Below are 21,448 nucleotides of genomic sequence, written 5' to 3'. Positions count from 1 at the left end.
CATCGAGACGAACAATAATTAATCACTGGCGGTAGTTAGCCAATTAATTAAAGTGATGATCACTCTGTACTGTTATCGGCACTGCACCTGCGCCGTCTATCGTAACCGGAAAGGACTCCGCCGTTAGATTTGCGAGCTGCTCGACGCTCGTGCATACCGTGCACCACGCCTGCGAGAAAGAGAGTTGTATCGTAGGTGACCAGGTAACCCGGGTGGTGCTCGGTTGCACTTGGTGCGGGCCCGTTGCGTAGAAGCCGAGCGTGTAGGCCAACGTCGCGGGTGGGGCAGGAGGGATAGGAGGCTGCGACCATTAGACGACGTAGCCACGAATATAACCCACAACCGGGCAACTTCTATCACCGTCTTTAAAGGGGAGACCCCCTTCGCCCCCGAGCTCGGGTGGTGGGATTACCGCCGCGCCGCGGACTACGGTTACGGCCGCTTGGTACGCGGTACGTGGATTATAGTTTTTCTGGAGGGAGGGTGGTGGAGCGCCTTGCGCTTGCTTTCGAAAGGATGGTGATTGTGGAGCGTGTCCAGAGTAGAGTTAGGCGTATATAAGGCCCGCCGGCCCAGCCCAAGTCAGTCATTCACCGGACTACCAGCCCAATACACACACCAAACATGAAGGCCTTTGTGAGTATTCCGCAACGGGGGTTGGTGAGGTGTTCGCGAGGTGTTTAATTCGTAGTCTCGGTACCTCTCGGCTTTGCCGTTCCGCGTCCTTCAAACAAATTTTTATTCAATTAAACATTGCTATTTTTTTTTTCTTTTTTTTTCTTTCTTTCGTTTTTTTTTTCTTTTTCTTTTTTTTTTATCAAATCTTTACTCGCAACTTTGTCACTTTAGCTATTAATTTACTTCAAAATCGCGTGTTTCTTCGGGAGCATCGTAATTTCTTGATCGGATACTTGCCTTCGTCGTCGTGAATAAATAGTGTCCATCTCGAAACTCGGTACAGCCCTTGAATTACTTCGAGCCCTTAACGGAATTGCTCATAAAATTCTGCTCCTCTTCTTGCAGTCGCTCGCAAGTTTATCTCTACAAGCGTTTATCTGTATAATGTTCCCGTTCTGGCGTTCTTCTTAATTGAAACCAAACAAGAAACTAGATTAATACAAGATTGTGTATTTAGACGGCGGGCGTATTTGCAAACGGAGAGCAAGCACGAAGCTGTCTCGCGAGCTTTTGAGAGCTTTCGTCCGCGTCAATAATGCATGTCTAATAACGTCTTCATTGTACCGCTACGTTTCTTCGCTTCTTACCGCGCCCGCGATACAAACTGCAACGATTCAATGTCACGGTTGGGATACTCACGCCGTTTTTCTCTCGTCGCAGACAGACAGACGCACAAACAGACGAACCGACGACTTTCATTCATAAACCAAAGAAATCTTACCGCATCGCGGGCGCCGGCCGCTCTCGGCGAAAACCGGTTGTAGGCAGTATCATCATCGCCATTGAATAAACGGGCTAACTCACGACCGGTTTCTATTCCGCGTAGACGCATCTTCATTCATGAATCCTACGAGCGGCGCACACTTTCGCATTCGCCGCGGTTGCATTTCTCTCGATTTTCCCCGCCGCGGAATCCCCCGCCGGGCGCTGGAATAACGCCGGAATTACGTTCCGCCTCATTCGTCCCGCGGTTAATGTAACGCGCGTTAACTTAACGTTAAAAACGACGTGCCATTTTCATAATAATTGCAAACTAATTAGCTATGCACTTTTTTTCTTTATCAATAACATTACCTGTAACGATATCTTAATCGTCGGGTTGCGTCAGATATCTTGCCTTTGCAATTCCTCAGGGCCGATAGAAATGCGCTCGGCGCTCGATCGCACGGGCGATTTTGAAATCGAGCGCGATCGATCCTTTTCCGATCGCGAGGTCGCGGGAACGCTCGGTCGGCCACGTCACACGAGCACGGGCCCCGCGAGATAGTGGTTTATTCCGCGTAAACGGGATGTGAAAGTTTCGCGCAGCCGTCGGGATATGCATAATTTCAGGCCGCGGTGCCATTTAAGTTTGCTAGCGTTCTCAAACCGGGCGTGACACACGCGCGCGTCTAACGCCGCGCTCTCGCGCACGATCTCGCAGAATATATCGGTTACGTATGCGGCCGGCGCGATATATCTAATCAGCCCCGACGGCTGTACGGCCGCGCGAAACACTTCCTTTCTAAACGCCGCTTCCCGTATTACGAATCGCGAGCATTACGATAAGCGCGGTCGGCCGGGTCGCGTGACGTAACAAAACTCGGCTTAGTTTTGTCCCTCCGATCTCCTCGCGTATATGAGAAAATAATTCTGGGAATCGAAATTTAATTGACCGCGGGGTTTCTCGATTAATTAGAAAATGAAAGACGGAAAGCTTCACCGACGCGAATTGCTCGGCTGCGATTTTTAGATGACTGATACGACCGGGTATCTCGATTAATTATCAATCGCGTACGATATCCTCGCGTCCGTGGCTGCTCGTACGGAATTTTATGCAATCGCGACCGCTTTTTCTTACGGTACACGCGTTGCGCGTGCAACGGCCTATTAACGGGCCTAGAAGATTTTCCTAATACGGTCATTGGGAATGGTGACCAGAGCAACCGACTCGAAGGGAAGGGGGAAAATTGTGGCGCTATCAAGTTGATTACGAAACGTTACGGCGCGTAGTTACGGGTATCTAATCTCGTCGATTTTCCCGACGTGCCCGGCGCACTTTCTCGTTGCGTTTTCGTCGGCGTAATTGCGCGACCGTCCCTCGCGATAAAACGCTTACAAACGCGCGCGAGCTTGACGAAATTTAAAGAACATCGAGGCCGATTTAGAAAATATCCGCGCGGCGAAACCGTTTCCGTCGCTTTGGAATCCCGCGATCGTGAATCAATGTTCGCGGAAATCGAAAGTGAAAGCCGGCGATTATGTTGCCACCGATCTAGCGGTAGTCAAACCCGGTAATCGGCGCCAAGCCAATGGAAATCTAGATTCTTAATAGCGATAGCCCCGACGATACGCGCACGCGAACCGTTTCCGTAAATCGGAACTCGAGCTTTCGTGCAGCGCGCGCGTCGTAAAATATTTTTTTTTTATAATTACTACGGTCTCGGTCGAAAATCGTACGTTGTCTTTGTGAATTCGTTAAACGAACGACGCCTCGCGTTTCTTTCAGATTGTGTTCGCCTGCTTAGCCGTCGCGACGGCCCGCGCCGGAATCGCCGGTGGCTATGGTGGCTACGGCGGCGGCTATGGCGGTTATGGTGCCGGTCTGGCCATCACCGGCCGTGGCTTGCACGGTGGTGCCGGTCTGAGCGGTGGACTCGCCGCTGGCGCTGGAACCGCTGCCTCCCTCCAGGGTGGTGCCTCCAGCTTGGGATCTGGTGGTCTTGGTGCCAGCTACGCTGCTGGTGCGGCGGCGGCGGCTGGATCTGCTGGAGTTCAGCAGATCGTCTCTGGTGGTACGTATCTACGTACGAAATTTTATTTTTTTCCTAGGACGACGATATTTAACCGTCGCTTTTTTTTTCGCAGGAGTCTATGGTGGCAGGTCTGACATCGGACCCGCTGAGGGACCCAAGGCCAACGTTGGACCCCAGACTGGCCCATCTGATCTCGTAGGACCCCAAGAGGGAGCTAAATCCGTAGGAGGACCCCGCACTGGCCCCGCCAGCCTTGTAGGACCCGCTGCCGGCCCATCCACCCTCGTTGGACCGTCCCAGGGAACCGCTACCCTCGTAGGACCATCCCAGGCTACCGCTAACCTCGTTGGACCCAGCTACGGTGGTGTTGCTTTCTACGCCGGATCCGGTGGAATCAACGGTGATGACGGCAGCTCTGGTGCTGCTGCCAGTGCCGCGCCTGGTAATAAAAATTCACAATTAATTAAATAAAATTTATTAAAATTGTTAAATATTAAAAATTTATAATTTAAAATTTATTAAAATTGTTAAATATTAAAAATTTATAATTTAAAATTTATTAAAATTGTTAAATATTAAAAATTTATAATTTAAAATTTTTTTTTAATTAATTTATTTCTTACTTGAATCGAATGTTTGAATTCGCCATTAATAATATAATTTTCAATAGGTGCTGGACTTGGTGGATTCGGTGGTGCTGGTATCGCCGTCTTCGGAGGTGCTGGTGGACTCGGCGGTGGTGCCCTTGGCGGTGGTGATGCCGGAGTTGCTGTGATCAACGGACCGTCTGGTGCCATCCAGGCTGGTCTGGGCTCTCACGGAGCTATCATCCCCTCCAAGTGGTAGACGTTTTAAGACCCCAGCGATCTCGGCTCGGCGACGGCGGCAAACCCACCACAGTCACTTACCGGTCTCGAACGATCCTCAAACGCGCTCAACGTCTTCTTCACAAAGCTTCCTCCAGTCTTGGAACATAGTCGGTGCACCCTTGGCATTAGTGATATGATCGTCAGACACTCGGAATATATATGGAACGGTCGAATGTAATTATACATATGTACACCGCGAGCCAATAAAGCGCGATCCGGATGGCAGACGGATAAGATCGTAAGAGGATGGTATCGAGATTTCGGCCGTACGTGATCCGCGGCCTCGCGCCGCTCGCTCCCTCCGTTCTCGACCCGCTACAACCGGGTAAAATTTAGTCAATTACCGCTCATCGAGAGACCAAACGATGAAGGTAGCTCGGCGCGAGACGCGTTTTACCGATCTCGACACTCGAAACATCTCGCCGCACCTCGACGAGCTTTCATTTCGCACATCAGCGACCGTCGTCTTTCGGACATTAAACACTTAAACGCGCACCTCTGAGTTTCACGACCGCGTGTCACACAGCCACCCCGTGCACACGCGAATCACGCTGCACCGCCATGGGCCTAGCAAGTGGGCGAGCTTTGGCACTTCGTCGTCGGAGCAACCGGACTTGTTCTGTTTTCTGAACACTTATCGTTGCTCCGGCCGAAACCTTCTCTTCTTACGTCTTCCACCATCCGTAAGGCCGCCGCTCTTCACGCACATATCTATTTCTTTCTTTTTCCACGGGTTAGTTGCGTCAAGCTCACTTTCCCGGCATGTTGTTATACTTACCGCCGCACCCTAAGCATACATATTATTATTACTCGCGTCCATGCGCATATATGTTCTTCTTATATATATATATATATGTATACATACTATTACCTATTACTTCCGCGCATATATATTTATATATATATTTATATATATATTTATATACATTTATATATATGTATATATATATTTGAACACATTGCCACACGCGCGCACACATACACATACACCATACTTTTATATGTGTACTCGTATATATACACACAATTACACATATATTATATAATCGTGTTATATGTTAGTGAAAAGGAGTGACCGGTAGATTATGGTAGGTTAATCTTTCTCATGAGTGAATGAATGTAAATAGACGGCTCGCCGTCGCCGGCCCTCGACCCCGCCCGTCCTCGTCATACCCTTTTTGCGATCACGACTAGCACCCCACCACCACCATAGATAGATACCACATATATTTATAGCGTTTATACATTTATACAATACTTTATATAAAATAAAGCATCAGTATTTAAAACTCACTTTTTGTCCATTCGCGTGTCTTTGACTATGCAATTAATTAGTCACATCGCCAATTTTACTTCGTCTCTTTAAGCTTCGGTCTTTAAATTCTTATTTGAGTTTTTTAGTACATATTTGTAAGTGCTTTATTAATAAAAAGAGGTAAGTGCACATTTTTATTCTAATATATCGGTCATAATTTTTGCAGATCGACGATTATTATAATAATTGTAATTAATACTCAATTATAAATTAATAATATGTAGCAATTATTTTGTTAGAGATCAGGAAATAAAATTACGGATGCTATCTCAGATTTGTTATAAGTTCCTAAATTTACTAAAGACTTGTAAATTTTTCGCGAATACACGCGATCGCTTTTACAGTTTTTCTCACGGAATTACAAATAAAATATAAAAAAGTAGAAGTGCTCGTGCTAAGCCGTGGAATCGAACAGAACCTCTTCAGTGAGGAGAATACCAACTGGTGATGTGGCAGAGAACATAAAATTTGAAAGCGTTAAAATGGCTCGTTTTTTATGTTCCAATTCTTTTTTTTCTTTTTTTTTTCTTTCTTTTTTTTTACAAAATAGGATGGATTCCCGATCTCATCTGACACATGAAAAGCATTATACTCTTTCGAACATAACCACTTCGACTGTCGAAATATATATTTAAATATAAAATGTGAAACGTAAAAATCTAAGTAGTGCTGGATTTTTTTTTTTGCAGACAAATTGCTCCTAAAAATACTCCCTTATTTGTCGCGTCGAATAAAAACTAAAATAAAAGATACGTAAATATAATTTTCAACAGCGCTACTTTTTTTCAGTTACTCGCCATTCCATTTAACGATTTAATTTATTTTTGACAAATTTGCAAATTGGGTTATCTGTAAAATAAGTATCAATGTTATTTGCACGTTGAAATTGAATGGAACGGTAAATTTGCGCGCTGCATTTTCAGAAATAGAAGCCGTCATATTTTACTAATATTTTCTCTTGTTCGTTTCAAATAATGGAAATTCTTGATCTTTAATTCAGAGACTTTATTGCAATCCAAATGGATGCCATACGTTTGAAATAATTTATATGTATAATGCATGTAGAAGGGAGAAAATATCTACGAATGCGCGCGCTAGCGCGGAATTATGATATTGTTGCGAAGCGTCATAAGTTGTGTCATAGAAAGCGTGCCGTTTCGTAACGATCGTCAAGGAATAATTAGTGGAGATGACAGAATGCCGGATACGAAGAGGCGCGGTCCTTTCACTCTCGGGGGTGTAGCGATTATTGCACGCGTTTCTTAGAAGAATCTTTTTACAAAGCGCTATGAAATTATTACATTTTTACGGTCAAGGTTGATTAGCTCTCGAACAGGATTTCTTCAATGGATTGCTTTCGTATTTCTGGCTTTACGCGAATAGATTGCATTAACGAAATATAATTAGCGATCTATCGAAACATCGGTTTCCTTGGAAAAAAAAAAAAAAAAAAAATTTATATTGCTCAAGATGCAGCTCGGCGAATATTCTTTAAACATAGTTATTACACGTGCATATTGTAATTGATTTTATAATTAATTATAAGTATTCAATTTCTTTTTCTTTCTCTTTTTCTCTCTTTTTAAATAAATTGAACTTTACCGAGACACGAGTGTTTTACACTTTCCATGGTTTTGCATAGACCAGCGAATAGGTTGCATGCTCCCATAAACATCGCGGCGCATTGCATCCGTATTGCGCTGCAGACAATGACTGCAAATGTCAGTCTCACCATTAGCATTGATCACGCTCAATCGCAGCGGGGTAACCGTACCTCCCTCGATCATTCGTCGTAGGTACGAATTTTCAGAACGTGATGCAGCGGATAAAGTTGTACAGCGTAATACTTTGTGAAACATTTACAGACGCGTACCGGCAATTTAAGCAGAAAGAATTATATTTAAAGGTCGAGTTTTCGATTTCTTTCACGGAGATGCCGCGCGTAGCACCGTCTTCGTCTGACGGGGATATTCAAAGTGCCTCTTTAACTAGTTACCAATGCAATCATTATCACGATCTTCGAAAAAATACACTGGGCACAATTTCAGTATTCTATATGGAAACTGATTATTACTCGCAGAAAAAATTCTATTCCGAGAGTGAATTTCATCTCGTAGCAGAGATATAAATTTTAAAAAGTTATAATAGCGACGAAAGTGCACGCGATTATTATTAAAAGGAATATAATTTTTAAAAACGCGTGAAATATGTTTGGAGCTAAGTTTCGCGTTCTCTTACGTAACATTTATGACGCTCTCGCAGTCTCCAATAACTGTTACCAGAAATCGTGATATTCACGCGGAATTAGAGCATTCGAGTTCGCGTCTCTTTCATCGTACCCGTTAAAGGTCGAGTGCGCGATGTCGGTTGGCTTCATCGATTATATATCGCATTGAGAAGCGCATTAATTCCTGAGAGCGCGGCTCTTTCCCAGCCAGGCCGCTCTCGGTAAACGCCTCGATTCACCTTGCACATCGCATAAATTGCAACCTAGAACTTCGCTGCGATAATGTGTGCGGCGCACATGTTATATTTTAAATATGTTTATAAAGTAATTGTCCTCTTTAGATTAATATGCAATTAGCGTGTTACACAACACGAGGAAAATTTTCAGGCAAAAAATTATATTTGAGCACTAAGGCTCGAAACAATTAAAAAAAAAATATATTAAAAAATTACGTATATATCCTTTGTTGCATAATCTCGTTACTACGAATTTAATTATATTATTTTGATCTTTACTGCAATTTATATTGAATATACTAACAAAATCTCATTTGTTACTGCACACGTGACGCAAACGAGAGTATAATTACATATTACATAAAGTTTCATTCGCGTGATACGTATACATATGGCGTACTTATGACTGTACATGATTTAATGTCCGTGTCGTGACTTATGACTTTATAAACATGTGCGCACACTCGTAACGAGCAGTTAGTATTAGCGTACGTAATTAAATTTATTTCGACGTTCCCTGAAATGCTCTGCATAATTATTTACGACGTCGTTGAATATGTAAGACGCTACATTAGCAGATTGCGCGACGTATGCACGTGGAATTATTTTTTTTTTTTAGCGCGTTTATAAATTTTTGACTCTAACAGTGATTAACGTTAATGCATCTTTATTATAAATATATTTGTACGTTAATTTGCCTTGCTTTATACTACGAGGAATTTTCAACGCGATTACAAAACCCTTCTCTATGTAATTTGTAATCTCCGGGGTTAAGGCTCGATTACCCTTCTCTTCAATGGCTCAATCGTCCGATTGACCTATCCGACTACGTGGTCACGCCATTGAAATTCGAAAATCAAGCAGCGAAATTCCTCAGCGGAGTTTATCGCCCTCAGTGTGGCGGTAAATTAATTGATCAAGATAATGAATTATTACAAATGCATATTTTTATAGGAAGACGAAGAAACGGATAAAAATTTTTCAGAAGTGCCATGCGTTTATTAAAATTAATAGTAATATTTTAATTATTCGTATATAACGTTATATGTACGAAACTTTGTTATATACACGCATAAAAAGTACTAATACAGTAGGAAATATACCAAATGACGAAGATCGTGATGCAGATCGTGATTGGAGATTGCGGGTGTCTAAGAGATCAGTCGCGGAAGTCCTTAGTTCATATTGTCGGCCGGTGTGAATTAATAGTGTGCAGGCGCAAATCCACGAACAATACTACCTAATCCACCGTATCCAGAGGTGATACTTCCAGACGGGCCATGAATCAAAGCTGGAGCTGCGACAGGTCCGGCGAGAGCCGCTGGACCTGCAGCAGGGCCAGCAAGCACAGCTCCGTACGGACCTAACAAAAAAAAAATAAAAAAAATAATACATGCTCTTAAAGTATTTTCAAATAAAAAGTTTTCATATTTCCAGTGCTCTGCATAAAATAATAATTTTCAAGACAAAATCTTTCTCGCGTATTTAAATTCACGAATTTAAAATAAATAAATAACTACTTGGATCGATTTTACATAATTGTTGATTAAAAAATAAAAATATATATTATGCCTTACCATAAGCTGGCAGTCCAAAGGCTGGTGCCGCATAGCCAAATGCCGGACCGATTACCGCCGTATGTCCAGCGGCGCTCCCGGAAACAACTGATGGTCCAGCTACAGAGCCGGTGACAATAGCACCGCCATCGACCGCTCCGGATATACGCGCGGGACCAACTACCGGACCGGCAAGAGACGACGGTCCATTACTGGGACCAGCGAGGGCTGCGGGTCCCAGAATTGGTCCGGCTAACGTCGCACCGTGACCAAAGTAGCCCGACGGCGCAGCGGTTACCACCGAAAGAACCGCTGCGAGAAAGATCGCGACAAGGGCGCACATAACGAAAGAGCGAATAATAAATGTTGCAACGGGAAAATTTGCCTCGATCGCTGAGGCTGAGGTTGATGTGGCTACCATCGACTAGTGTCCACCACGCTTTTATAGGAGTATTGTCTCTCCGAAGTGGCCCTCAATGCTCCCGCCAACCCCAAGGGCGGGGCAGGACACGCCAAACATTCTCCGCGAGCTGAGGTGACGTTTCGCCGATTTATCAGCATTAAGTCAATCATCGTGTTAGCGACACTAGAGTACAGCTAACGTCTCACCCCGTCGCAAGTCGAGCGGCTCGAGGGTCACGGTGTTCTATTTCAACGCATCCGTTTATGGTCTTGTGCGTTACGTTTGCCTCGACTTGTTCGCGCAATCGGCACCAGCAATAACAGATCGAGCCGATATCTCGATATAATATTTACTTATAGTTCGCTAAATATGACTGACGTTAAGTCGAAGGCAAATAGAGCTTACGCTTGCATAACGATCGATATTAATTTCGAAGCTTTATAATTCGTCTGTCGTGTAATTAAAAAAAAAAAAGAAAAGAAAAAATAGAGAAAAAGAAGAAGAGAAACGTAGGTATGTCGTAGAAAAATACTGTGCGAAAAAGACTATTCAACGACTATCGTAAAGTATTGCGTATCGTGCGATATTAGTACGCGTTTTGTAACAGTCGTCAAGAATTGTTGAAGAAGAAGATAAGTATGAATCAGTCGCAAACGACCTTAAAGGTAAAGATAAATTCGCGTGTTCCAAGCACGTTTTTTTCCTGCTTTCTATCAGCTCGTAGGCAGGCACGTGTCTGTCGCCATTAGACGATTACGTTTCGTATTGCATTGTACATTTTGTTTAGGCGAGGCACGGGTTTGCATCGCCCACGCGGCATTCGGGCTTTGCAGATTGTCGTCGGGATTGAGAGCTCTATTGTTGCAGGATATACGTACCCGAGCGCGACGATATTATCAAGTTCGCGGCAGATCGCAAACGCGGTGCCAAGAATCGTTGTCAGTGATATATTATCGGCCGTTATGAACAATCTCAAACGCAAAGATGACTGTTGATTGAGCCGCGCGCGAATTCTCGTTGCCTCTTTTTTTTTTCTTTTTTTTTTTCCTCTTTCTCGCCATCATTCCGCCTGTCGAACGATAAATTCAAAAGAACTGCGATATTCAAGCTGAAAAATAGAGAGAAGAGAAGAAACTGATAAGCATGAAGTTTATTAACTCGGACATTTCATCAATTTCCTCGACCGTGATTTTCTTTCTACTCGAGGAAACGGGAAATGCATTGTGTTCTTTATGTTATGACGTAGATCAGCGACGTCCAAAAGTTTTCTCGGTCACGAAACCATTTTTACGCGGGTAGAATTTGGCAGAGCTCCAGCAATTCTCCGCGGCACTTTTTCAGAAACGTCTCAGGTTTCGTTAATTAAACGTGGCGCCGACCTCTCAATAAATTGCAGCGAAAATGTATTTTTATTTATTCCTGTTTGTTAATTATTATATTAAATTTGTAATTTGCGTTACCTTTGTAACTGCACCGCATTGCATCATTATTATTATTATAATTATTACTATTATTATTACTTCCAAACAGAATCCGTAAACTAACTCCATAAAGCACGCGTGACAGTGTTTGCAGCAATATTATTGCAAACGACATACGGTTCTCTACTTAGTTATCAAAGCGTATCCGTATCGCCAGCGGACAAGTAGATTTTTGTATGCACGATGTTACGTATGTACGCTGATACCCTTTGAAATGGTTTTCAATTACAAAGCAGGAAACATGAAGAGATTTGAAGTTGCTTAGCGCACATATTGCATGCATTATCTAACGTAATCGATTATTATTCGACTAATGGTACGAGCGAGCAGTCGGCCGCAGAGTTACACATTTTCATCCCGGCGATCGCTATATATATTTAGCTTTGTACATCATCGATCACCGAGCACTGTCAAGTGAGTTCTGCTTCAAGCAGTGTAGAATGCGGATGGTCTATCGTTTATTGTGAAAATTTTCAATGTGCGCGAGACTCAGATTGATCGTCCGTGAGATCAAATTACTCGTCTGCCAAATGCAACAGATCGCTCTATTCTGTCCTACCGAATAGTGTCGCGTTTCTCTTCCTTGTTTTTGTATTTTTTTTTTTTTTAATTTCTATTTTTATAAATATTATTTTATATCTGTCTATAAATTAATTTTATTTAAATTTTTCCACTCTATTTTGTAGCGATACGTTATAAATTGTTTATTCTATCACTTCACATATATCAGCAATGATTCAACAGCGTTACGTGTCAATGATTTTTTTATTCTCTATTTTTTTTTATTTTTATGCACAACCTTTGACTGCACTTTCTCCGTGACATTAAGCCACGTGGTTCATTAGAGCGATTGATTTACAGCACCATTCAAGGAGATCCCTCCCTTCCATCACCGCGAGCACAATCGCGACATCGGATTGCCAATAAACATCGCGTCGCGGAGGTGATAAAATCAACTTCTTGAGTCTTGTTCACCCCTACTCGCTTGGGCGCGGCCGCCGTTTCTCGGTTCGAAGTTACATCGCATGTGTTCTCAATCCGATTGATCGAGCTTTCTTTCTTTTTATCTTTTCTCTTTTTTTTCTTTTTTTTTTTTTAAATCTTGTCACGCGTATCCAGAGCAATCGAGCCCCGCCTTGATCCCGTCAAACGCAAGTTCGCCATCCTACGTGTCCGCTGTGCCTCGACTATAAAAGCTCACTTAGCATCAGCTTTCGTGGCAATGTTCCTCTGTGATGGCTGACGAAAAGTTGCTCCATCAAATCTCGACATCCGTTGCACGTCGATGTAGAAACGCGTTACGCGACGGTCAATTCGGATCTGCGCGGAATTTAATGAAGACGAGAAAGAGCTTGGCACGATGGAATCGAGGGGCGCGAAGTAACGAAATTTTACGCAGTTTCTGCCCCTAGAAATTTTTCAGCAAAGAGAATTTCCACGATCGTCCGACGCGTGAAATATTTGCAATACAGGTGAGTCGTATTTTCACGAAGAGCTGTTAAAGCGCAGTATAATAATGAATAAACATTCAGCAGATATTTAATGCGCGTATATATGTATAGTATATGCACTACGCGACTAAAAACTTTTATACTTTCATGAAATTTTATTGGAAATATATAAATGCGATGCGTCATTTTTAATAGATTCGAAATTCGTGTAAAAAAAAAAAAAAAAGAAATTTATTTATATCAATCAACAATAAACGGTACTCTAAAAAATATAACATTAAAAAATTTTTAACTATCTATTGTGACAAATATTATTTTATTCGATAATTAAAAAAGAAATTATTTTACGTTACAAACTTGTCGCAAAAATTACTCAATTAAATTAATCAAATCAAAAGAAAAAATAATAATAATAAAAACCGTAATAAATTCAGCAAAAAAAAAAAAAAATAACAGGTTAAAAAACACATTATATTAATATTCATATTTTGATTGCATTTCTCGCTTTTCAAAGTTTAACACGTTCTTTTTACTTCTCTCTCCGCAGGCATTCAAAATGAAGTTGCGTCGTTCGCGGATCTACGTTCGGAAACTGTCACGGCTGTCAGAGAACTTATTAACCGGCCTTGCGCGATCTACGGTGGCTCTCGACGGTTTCGCCGGTTAACGATCTTCCACACACACCCTATTCGTTTCATTATTATCGGCCACACCTCGTGCCATTTTCGCGTTGGCCGTTGTATAATGCGGAGGGCGCGAGAGAGGGAAAGAGAATGAGTGTTTGCTAAGAGAGAAAACAATCCGGCTTTCTTGCTTTATGTTCTCTCCAGATCGATCTCCGCAGGAATGCTACCGGCTATCCGGTAGCTGACGACGATCGGTCTCGCTCGTAACTCCAACCTGCGACAAGACCTCGTGATTTATGGCGGCAACAAAGACGAATTCACACGCGGCGCCCGTCGTTTTCAAACCCTTATAAATGCATTTCGTAGAAGGCGCGAGCATAATGACATTTTGTCGGGGTTGCTAGACGTATAGTCGATACTAGCATGACGGCCTCATTCAACTATACGCAAATTGCACGGAACCTAGTTTGCTTCCTTTCTTGAGCTTCCAGCCTCTGGATACTTAACAGCATTCGATTACTCGCTCAGATAATAAGCAATTTGTTAATATTAATTTTAAATACGAAATCTTTTTTAGGTATACTTAACAGTTAACTCGGGGTTATTTAAAAGAATTTTAAAGAGGTCGGTTTTGCGATTTTGAAGTTTCTCTTTAAAGTATTCGTAAGGATTTAATTACTATCAAACTTATCTACCTCATTAATTTAATTCAAACTTATTAATAATATCCTATCTTTAATTTACGTAAGCAATTTAGTTATAATATTTTATAGTTAATTGATAAATTCAAATATTCGATCAGAATAAATTCAAATATTTTCCTAGTACAATCGCTTAACAACATGTAGATATAATCAAACACCAATTATATAGATTTAAAATAATTAAAAAAAAAAAATGTAAATTTTCTAAAAAAAATAAAAATAAATAAATAAATATAAAATTAAAAAATAAGACAATTAAAAAAACGCTACGTCAGATCAATATCATTAATTGAAAACGTATTAGCGCGCTCATCTATCTTCACCTACTTCGCTGGAATATTATTTGCGTCTGGATTTCATTTACACGCCAAGTATCAAAGGATTTTACATTTACACGTAATAACTGTCGTCACGTTTCTTAACATATTACTTTTGTCGCTTTTCGATGATCATACTTAGCGTACAGTATTATTAAGCAGACCTCCGGGGGCTCGATCGGAGGTCTCCTAACTGGAACAATATCTTCCCACGATTGCAATCGCCCGTCAACTTGCACCGCCTGCGAACGATGTGGCTGTTAACGGACGGCCGCTAATTCACGATCGATTATCGCCCACCATCAGCGATGCATAGCAATTAGCGTCCTTGCGCAGCGCGCATTATTCGCGGGTCCGCGGGTGAAAACAGCGGCGCGGCGGCCTGTTGCTCGACCCATTTCTTATTCTGTTCGCTCGCGGACGGTAGGCGGCCGATAACAAGTGGGTGACCTTTCGGAATTTGCGAGGGTTCGGTGCATTCTCACAATGCAGCTACCATCGCGATGATGAAACGCGCGGTATTACGTAGTCGCGTCGCCGCTATCTCCAGCCGAGAGAGACGCGGCTCGGGCCACGATTTTCCCATAAGGCGAAGGCCGCGGCTCGAGCGTCGCTCGATATTCCCCGTCCGAGTGCTCTCGGCCGAGCGAACAAAGCGCCGAGGTATATCATTTTTTCCGGTGGCAATTTGTTGCAGAGAAAGAAAGAAAAAGGGAGAAAGAAAAAAAAAAAGAGGAGGAGGTGGACAGTGACACACGCAAATCCGAGATTAAATATCCATGCGATGACCCCGGTGATTCTAAATCGTACGATAAATTACGCGCGCGTGAATCGCGTTTCATACTGGGATTTGCGCAAATCCTGTATAAATTGCTCGTCGGACGCGCCGATACTTAAATTTATATCGAATATTTCTTCCGATACACTTTCGCCTGTAATGCATTACGCAATCTTTGCGAGCGCGTATTATAAAAAAAAAAAAAAATTAAATAAAAAAAATAAAAAAACTTTATTTTGATGCAAAATCACGCAAATGGGACGGACAATGCGAGGATTATGTTAATATGAATACACGCGAATAGATTGCAATGTACAACGAAGTGCGTAACGTGTAATCTCAACATACAATATTGCAAATCAGCTTTCCGCTGTTAAATGGATATTGAATTGTCGATGAAATTATCGTGGACAGTAATGGAATTTCGAATTCGCAGTAATGCCCTATCTAATTCTCTCCTTCTCTCTCTCTTTCCTTCTCTCTGACCGTGACTTTTCATATTCAGCTTATGAGCGGTGAACCGCGTCCATGTCGAGTCACGCTCACGGCGACCTTACTCTTTACGGCAACGATCATTACGCGGTGCATTAAGGCATGCGTTTATACACGGATTTGTGTTGGATTCATCAACTGCGGACTCTGCGCGTTTAGCAAGCGTGCTCGCCGAACGCCGCTGGTTAATCTATTATCGAGCGATACGAATCGATGCGGCTGATATAACGATATCTCGTTGAACGATACGCGACGCGAAACGTGCCGGCTGCACCGATCAGCGTAATAAAGTATGAACGGTTGTTATTCATATTGTTATTTCCATAAATTACGTTCAAAAATCATAAGGGAACGGGCTAAATAACGAGGCGCAAGCACGAAGAAAAATTCAACCGAAATAAATTTCTGTAGCTTCTCCGGTTAATTACTCGAACTACAAGTACCAATTAATTGTTAATATAAAATTAAAGAGCGGGGTGAAAATTAATGCAGAAGTGATATCGAACAGTAAAATTAAGTACCGGACCATCCGCTCGATTTTATTTCACAATTTATAAATTATATTTTAGTTCGATCAAGATTTAAATCCACATACATACGTGTGCGCGCTTAATGCACAGCGTTAACTTGCGGTGCATCACCTTCTACTTTTGCGTGCTAGAGTTAAATGGCGATAGTTTGCCCAAGTGGCAAGGAGATTATTCAAGACTTTAATTCGTTAGATAATCGTGCCGTGCCTATTGTTTTCGTCATCGATAATTTGGACTTTGCTAATACCGGAGAATGCTGGATTAGTTAATCGCAGCGCTATGGGAATTCGTGTAAGGTAATTGGCTTGACTTTTAAAAGTTTCAAGATCGATGTAAATTATCGCCGCTGCGCGGATCGTTTACTGGATAGTTTCGGGGAAATTAATTAATCTCCTGTATCTAATATCTCCTATAATTGTGATTGACTGGTTAAAAATAATTGCTTGCGAATAATTAATAAGCTCAGTTAAAAATATGAAGATATATTGTACAACACAAAAACGCAATACGTCGCACATGATCTACAGTAAGACATATGTGAATTTAATAAATGCAAAGAGATCAAAACTGATGAGGCGCAACCAAGCGATACATTATTTAAATAAATACTCGATTAATTTATATTACAGAAATATCTTCTTTCATAAAGAAGAATAAATTTATTCCACTCGTACAAAAAGTATGCGGGTATACGCGCGCCGTGAACCGAAAGCAACGTGACGTGACGAACGTCGTCGTGTTATAGCAATTTTATATCTCTATGATACTTCTTGAATCTCTCTTAGAAAATCGCAGAGAAAACGGAATTCTATTCTTTGCTCGACAATAATTTAGAGAGATTGCTTTTTTTTTTTTTTTTTTACATTATGCAGTTATGCGTTTTTACCAGTGGCCGTGGCCGTGGCCGGCATGGATAGCGGCACCGTAACCGCTTCCGTGGGCTGTGATCTTGCCGGAAGGACCGGCAATCACGACCGAACCGGCGTGTGGTCCAGAAACAGCTGCGCTTCCGGAATGAGGTCCAGCTAGAACCGCACCGTGGGTAGCTGGTCCGGCAACAACTACTCCGTGCCCATCGTGTCCTCCGTGGCCGCCGGCGTATCCTGCATAACCGTAAGCGGGACCGGCCGCGTATCCGTAACCTCCTGCGAACAACAAAAAGAAATAAATGTTAGTAAAGATGGAATTTTCGGTATGTACGCTGAATACTCCCAAGAATGCAAAATCAAGAATCTCTTTTGCGCGCATCATAACAGTACGATGTATCTCGTAATATACTGAAATGTATTCTAAAAATTATTTTACGTATTCGTCTGTTATTTTCCAAAATTAATTTCTATTTTATATTATTATTTAATCTTACGTGGGAGCCTTCGTTGTAATTTATCTATCACAAACATATTTTTCTCGCATGAAAAATTTAACTTTGCAAATTTTGTATTACTAACCGCCGTAACTGCCGCCGTAATTACCGCCGTGAGCACCTCCATAGCCATCTCCATAGGCACCGTCGTAGGGACCACCAAAGTGTTCCACGTGCGCTGGTCCCGCAACCGACGCGGTCACGACGGCTGGTCCAGCAACGGCACCCGACACATGAGCGGGACCAGCCATCGATCCAGCCAAACGAGCTGGACCTATCGCTGGACCGGAAACGGCAGTCGCACCCACGTGTGGTCCCGCGACGCTCGTCGCTCCAAGGAATGGTCCAGTAAGAGCGACTCCATGCCCACTGTAGCCTATGCTCCCATAACCACCGTAAGCCGCCCCGTGACCACCGTAAGCACCATGACCACCGTAAGCTCCATGGCCACCGTAATATCCGTGACCGCCCAGAAGAGCTTCTCGCCGCTCACGAGTCGGTGTCGCAGCAACAATGGCGCACAGAGCAAACGAAACGAACTGAAGATGAAGAATTTCAATTCCAGGTGAGTTCAGCGATAATCGCAGTACATGGTTTGATATAATAATACACCAAACGTTTCTGCACGTAAACGATAAAAATTTGATGATCTTTGGAAAGCCACCGGCCTGTAAAATTTAACTGTAAAATTATACTTATCGGCATCGAGTATAGAAAGCGGATCGCGAAACTCCCGTGCAATAAAATAATTCGTACTGCTCATAATTTCCTCGACAAGAATGCCGGGGCATTCGCAACGCGTTTGTCACTTTATGTCACTCCATCGTTCCGCTGAAAGAACAGCGGCCCGATTGCGGCACGTTGATTGTTCGGGTAACAAAGAAAAGAAAGACAGAAGCGCGCACTTCCGACCGCCGAGATGAATACTTACGAAGGTCTTCATCGTGTCGACCGGCGACTGCTTGAATGTGCCTACGGCCGACTTCGACGGACTTTATATACATCTTCTAGGTTCTCCAACCGCGCCCCCGCTGATCCCTTCAAATCATATCCGTTGACGTTAGACTCTCGTTCATTGTGTAAGAAGGTCACTATCCGGCACACCCACTCCACCTTTGGACATGGACCTTTTACATGACCTTCGCCGGGAACTCTTATTAGCTTGGAAATTTCAGAAACCTCCTTTGTCTGATCCGTACGTACTAGATTTGCAGACTAGTGCTAAATGTAATTATGAACGATCCGTTCACTACTACTTTACGACACTTCGAGATTCAGAAATAAAAACTCGCGCGTCAGATATTTTCTATTCTTTTCTTTTTTTTTTCTTTTTTTTCTTGTCCGGAAGTGGAATATCTTTTAAATTAATTTATATGTAAAATCTTTTTTTAATTTATTAATATTTATCGAATAAAATAATTTGTCTTCTTTTTTAAATATCACTAAAGATATAATCGTGCATTTTTATATTTCTGATTATTTTCTATTAAAAAGTCCTTTTACAACTATGGTCTTAGAAATATTTTGTCTTTACTTTAAAAAGCAGAATATTTTATTTCTTTAAATGTTTTATTTTAAAATACGAATATTTATATACTGCTGAAATACGAGTCTCGTACGCTTTCCTTTTTCAAGAAAATCTCTGCATAGTGACTTTTTATGTCTTTAAATATCTCATTTCTTTTACCGTATAAAAAAATTAAATAACAAATCGAGACAAACGTATAAAATATGAAATATCTCGGTACCTAAGCTCTCACATTTTTTTGTCGTAATTGCGATACTAATCATACGTGTGTGCAATTGTTACGTATATGTACGGCTTGATTTATCCTTTCAAATTACGCTCGTTTGCAATGGAATCTCGTACATTGTGTAAGATCAGCGTTTGACACACCCACCCTCGGCTCATCGAATGACTTCCACGAATGAAACCCTGGGAAAAAGTTAAAATGAGTTCATTCGATGCTAAGGCTTCGAAAAATATTTCTCTCTCGCGTAAAGTTCGCTCTATCTACCGATTTCCATCTCTATGCACGCGGAAGGTAAATGGTGGCGAAAGTTGGTTTTCGGAAGATATCAGATATTATTTTGGTAAACAAGTTTCTCGAAGATTTCGTCCCGCGTCATTTTAAAGGAAAGAATTTTCAAGGTTGTCATTAATTCACAACTCTTTCCACGCACTTAATAACGAATAAAACTACGTCAAAAGCATTTTGTAATATTAAACACATAATTTTATAAAGATTTAAACTTAAATTATAATTAATAATAGTTTTATTATATGTAAAAAATAAAATGTAAAAGGTCGTCATGCTGAATATTATTTTATTTCATGTTTACAGTTAACCCTCCACCTTGTAAATTTATGTTTCCAAGTATTATTTAATCATAACCATCAGAAATCATCATAATTTATAACAAAATTAATAAAACGATGTACTTTAATAATTACACAAAAATGAAAGAAAAATATAGTAATGTAAAATAGTATAACATTTTTTTCTGTTTTAGTATCTAAATATAAGCCTGTTTAGTAATTATTTGTCAATGTTTCAAAATTTATTGGTTGCTCTTTTAGGAACTACCAATCTACTTTCGTCCTATCCCTACATCCGCCGCTCCTTCCATTGCTTCTTCACCTGGACTGCCTCCCGAACTTCCGGATTCATCACCCTCCTCACCCTCACCACTTCCCATTTGGGATTCACCTTCGCCCGCACCATCCCCGGTATCAGATTCTCCACCCGATTCACCTTTACCCATTTCAGATTCTCCACCAGTTTCAGTTGAATCTAATACAGTACATTTGATTATATGAACAAAATTAACATTAGCAATTAATACATTTTTTATTACGACATATGTTTATTGAATATTGTAACGTAAAAATACCTTCTCTTCGAGTTCTTGCCGCTTCAGAACAATTGTACATGACCATCATTACTAAAGAAAGTGCAACCTGAAAAATTGATAGAAATTATAGTTTCCTTTAAAATACATTTTTTATGTTATATATTTGCAAATATTATATTTCAATTAAAAATATAGACGTTCTAAAAAATCGATTTTTCTATTTTTATTTTATTTTATACTGCTAAAGAACTTACAATAACTCTTAAGGACGCCATTTTAAGGTTTTTCCTTCACTTATTCTTTCTTGCTCTTCTAAAAGTTATAATAGAAATAGAGAAAATTATAATATCTTGTGTTAAACTGTTTTAAATCGATATATTATGTATAATTACCTGATGTATATCAATTACCGAAAGATATTGAAAGAAGAATTCAGAAGCACAGCCACAAAAATATTTGTTCTACTGTGTTTTAGCCTTGTCGAAGATCCGTTTATATACGGTATTGTTATCATGCTAAATGCAGAATTCCAACGGTATCTAAGTTATTACTAGATACTTGTGTAAATTGTAGTAAAATATATATAAATACTGTTTCTGACTCAATAGTAAAACAGTTTGTAATTGGTTTAATCGTCGAATACTTTTTGTTTGTCTTTCGTTTTACACCGCGCAATATTATCAGCTAAATAAATTGCCGAACTAGCATTCTATTGCCATAATTCATTTTGGCTTGTATGTTCTGTAGTTGCTGGTTAGGCCCGAAGCTACGATTGATCCTTGGAACGGTATTTGAGTTACCGGCAGATTCTACGAATTATAATTCATTTTG

General features: G+C 41.2%; 3 protein-coding genes and 1 long non-coding RNA gene across 4 annotated transcripts in view; 1 reads left to right on the top strand and 3 right to left on the bottom strand.

Annotated features, from left to right (window-relative positions):
• The first annotated feature begins 390 nt into the window (after positions 1 to 390).
• Apd-3 (apidermin 3) lies at positions 391 to 5,575 on the top strand. Its single transcript, XM_070665847.1, has 4 exons — positions 391 to 636; positions 3,167 to 3,452; positions 3,526 to 3,855; positions 4,084 to 5,575. The coding sequence occupies exons 1-4, from the start codon at positions 625 to 627 to the stop codon at positions 4,257 to 4,259; spliced, it is 804 nt and encodes a 267-aa protein (XP_070521948.1). The 5' UTR covers positions 391 to 624; the 3' UTR covers positions 4,260 to 5,575.
• A 2,773-nt stretch (positions 5,576 to 8,348) lies between these two features.
• Positions 8,349 to 10,198, bottom strand: LOC139108202 (tetra-peptide repeat homeobox protein 1-like). Its single transcript, XM_070666292.1, has 2 exons — positions 9,638 to 10,198; positions 8,349 to 9,423 (listed from the first exon to the last, which is right to left on the bottom strand). Exons 1-2 carry the CDS (start codon positions 10,035 to 10,037, stop codon positions 9,263 to 9,265), a joined length of 561 nt encoding a protein of 186 aa, XP_070522393.1. The 5' UTR covers positions 10,038 to 10,198; the 3' UTR covers positions 8,349 to 9,262.
• A 6,653-nt stretch (positions 10,199 to 16,851) lies between these two features.
• On the bottom strand, positions 16,852 to 21,092 carry LOC139107872 (cuticle protein 64). The gene is made up of 6 exons (XM_070665745.1): positions 21,010 to 21,092; positions 20,872 to 20,929; positions 20,657 to 20,723; positions 18,693 to 20,556; positions 17,847 to 18,300; positions 16,852 to 17,543 (listed from the first exon to the last, which is right to left on the bottom strand). The coding sequence occupies exons 4-6, from the start codon at positions 18,702 to 18,704 to the stop codon at positions 17,281 to 17,283; spliced, it is 729 nt and encodes a 242-aa protein (XP_070521846.1). The 5' UTR covers positions 18,705 to 20,556; positions 20,657 to 20,723; positions 20,872 to 20,929; positions 21,010 to 21,092; the 3' UTR covers positions 16,852 to 17,280.
• LOC139107874 (uncharacterized) overlaps positions 21,093 to 21,448 on the bottom strand; it is a 49,868-nt gene continuing 49,512 nt past the window's right edge. Inside the window, exon 4 of the long non-coding RNA XR_011546575.1 lies at positions 21,093 to 21,426. This is a non-coding gene — a long non-coding RNA (uncharacterized lncRNA). The remainder of the gene's footprint in view (positions 21,427 to 21,448) is intronic.

Source organism: Cardiocondyla obscurior, linkage group LG14 (assembly GCF_019399895.1).
Source record: "Cardiocondyla obscurior isolate alpha-2009 linkage group LG14, Cobs3.1, whole genome shotgun sequence".
Taxonomy (NCBI): Eukaryota; Metazoa; Arthropoda; class Insecta; order Hymenoptera; family Formicidae; genus Cardiocondyla; species Cardiocondyla obscurior.
This window is presented reverse-complemented; position numbering and strand designations above follow the sequence as displayed.

Excerpts from the sequence above, each read along its gene's own strand:
- Apd-3 (XM_070665847.1), top strand. Across the intron at positions 3,453-3,525 it reads TCAGCAGATCGTCTCTGGTG|GAGTCTATGGTGGCAGGTCT; the intron begins GTACGTATCTAC and ends TTTTTTTCGCAG. Across the intron at positions 3,856-4,083 it reads TGCTGCCAGTGCCGCGCCTG|GTGCTGGACTTGGTGGATTC; the intron begins GTAATAAAAATT and ends AATTTTCAATAG.
- LOC139108202 (XM_070666292.1), bottom strand. The coding sequence starts at position 10,037 with ATGGTAGCCACATCAACCTCAGCCTCAGCGATCGAGGCAAATTTTCCC. Across the intron at positions 9,424-9,637 it reads CTTTGGACTGCCAGCTTATG|GTCCGTACGGAGCTGTGCTT; the intron begins GTAAGGCATAAT and ends TTTTTTTGTTAG.
- LOC139107872 (XM_070665745.1), bottom strand. Across the intron at positions 17,544-17,846 it reads TTACGGCGGCAGTTACGGCG|GAGGTTACGGATACGCGGCC; the intron begins GTTAGTAATACA and ends TGTTGTTCGCAG.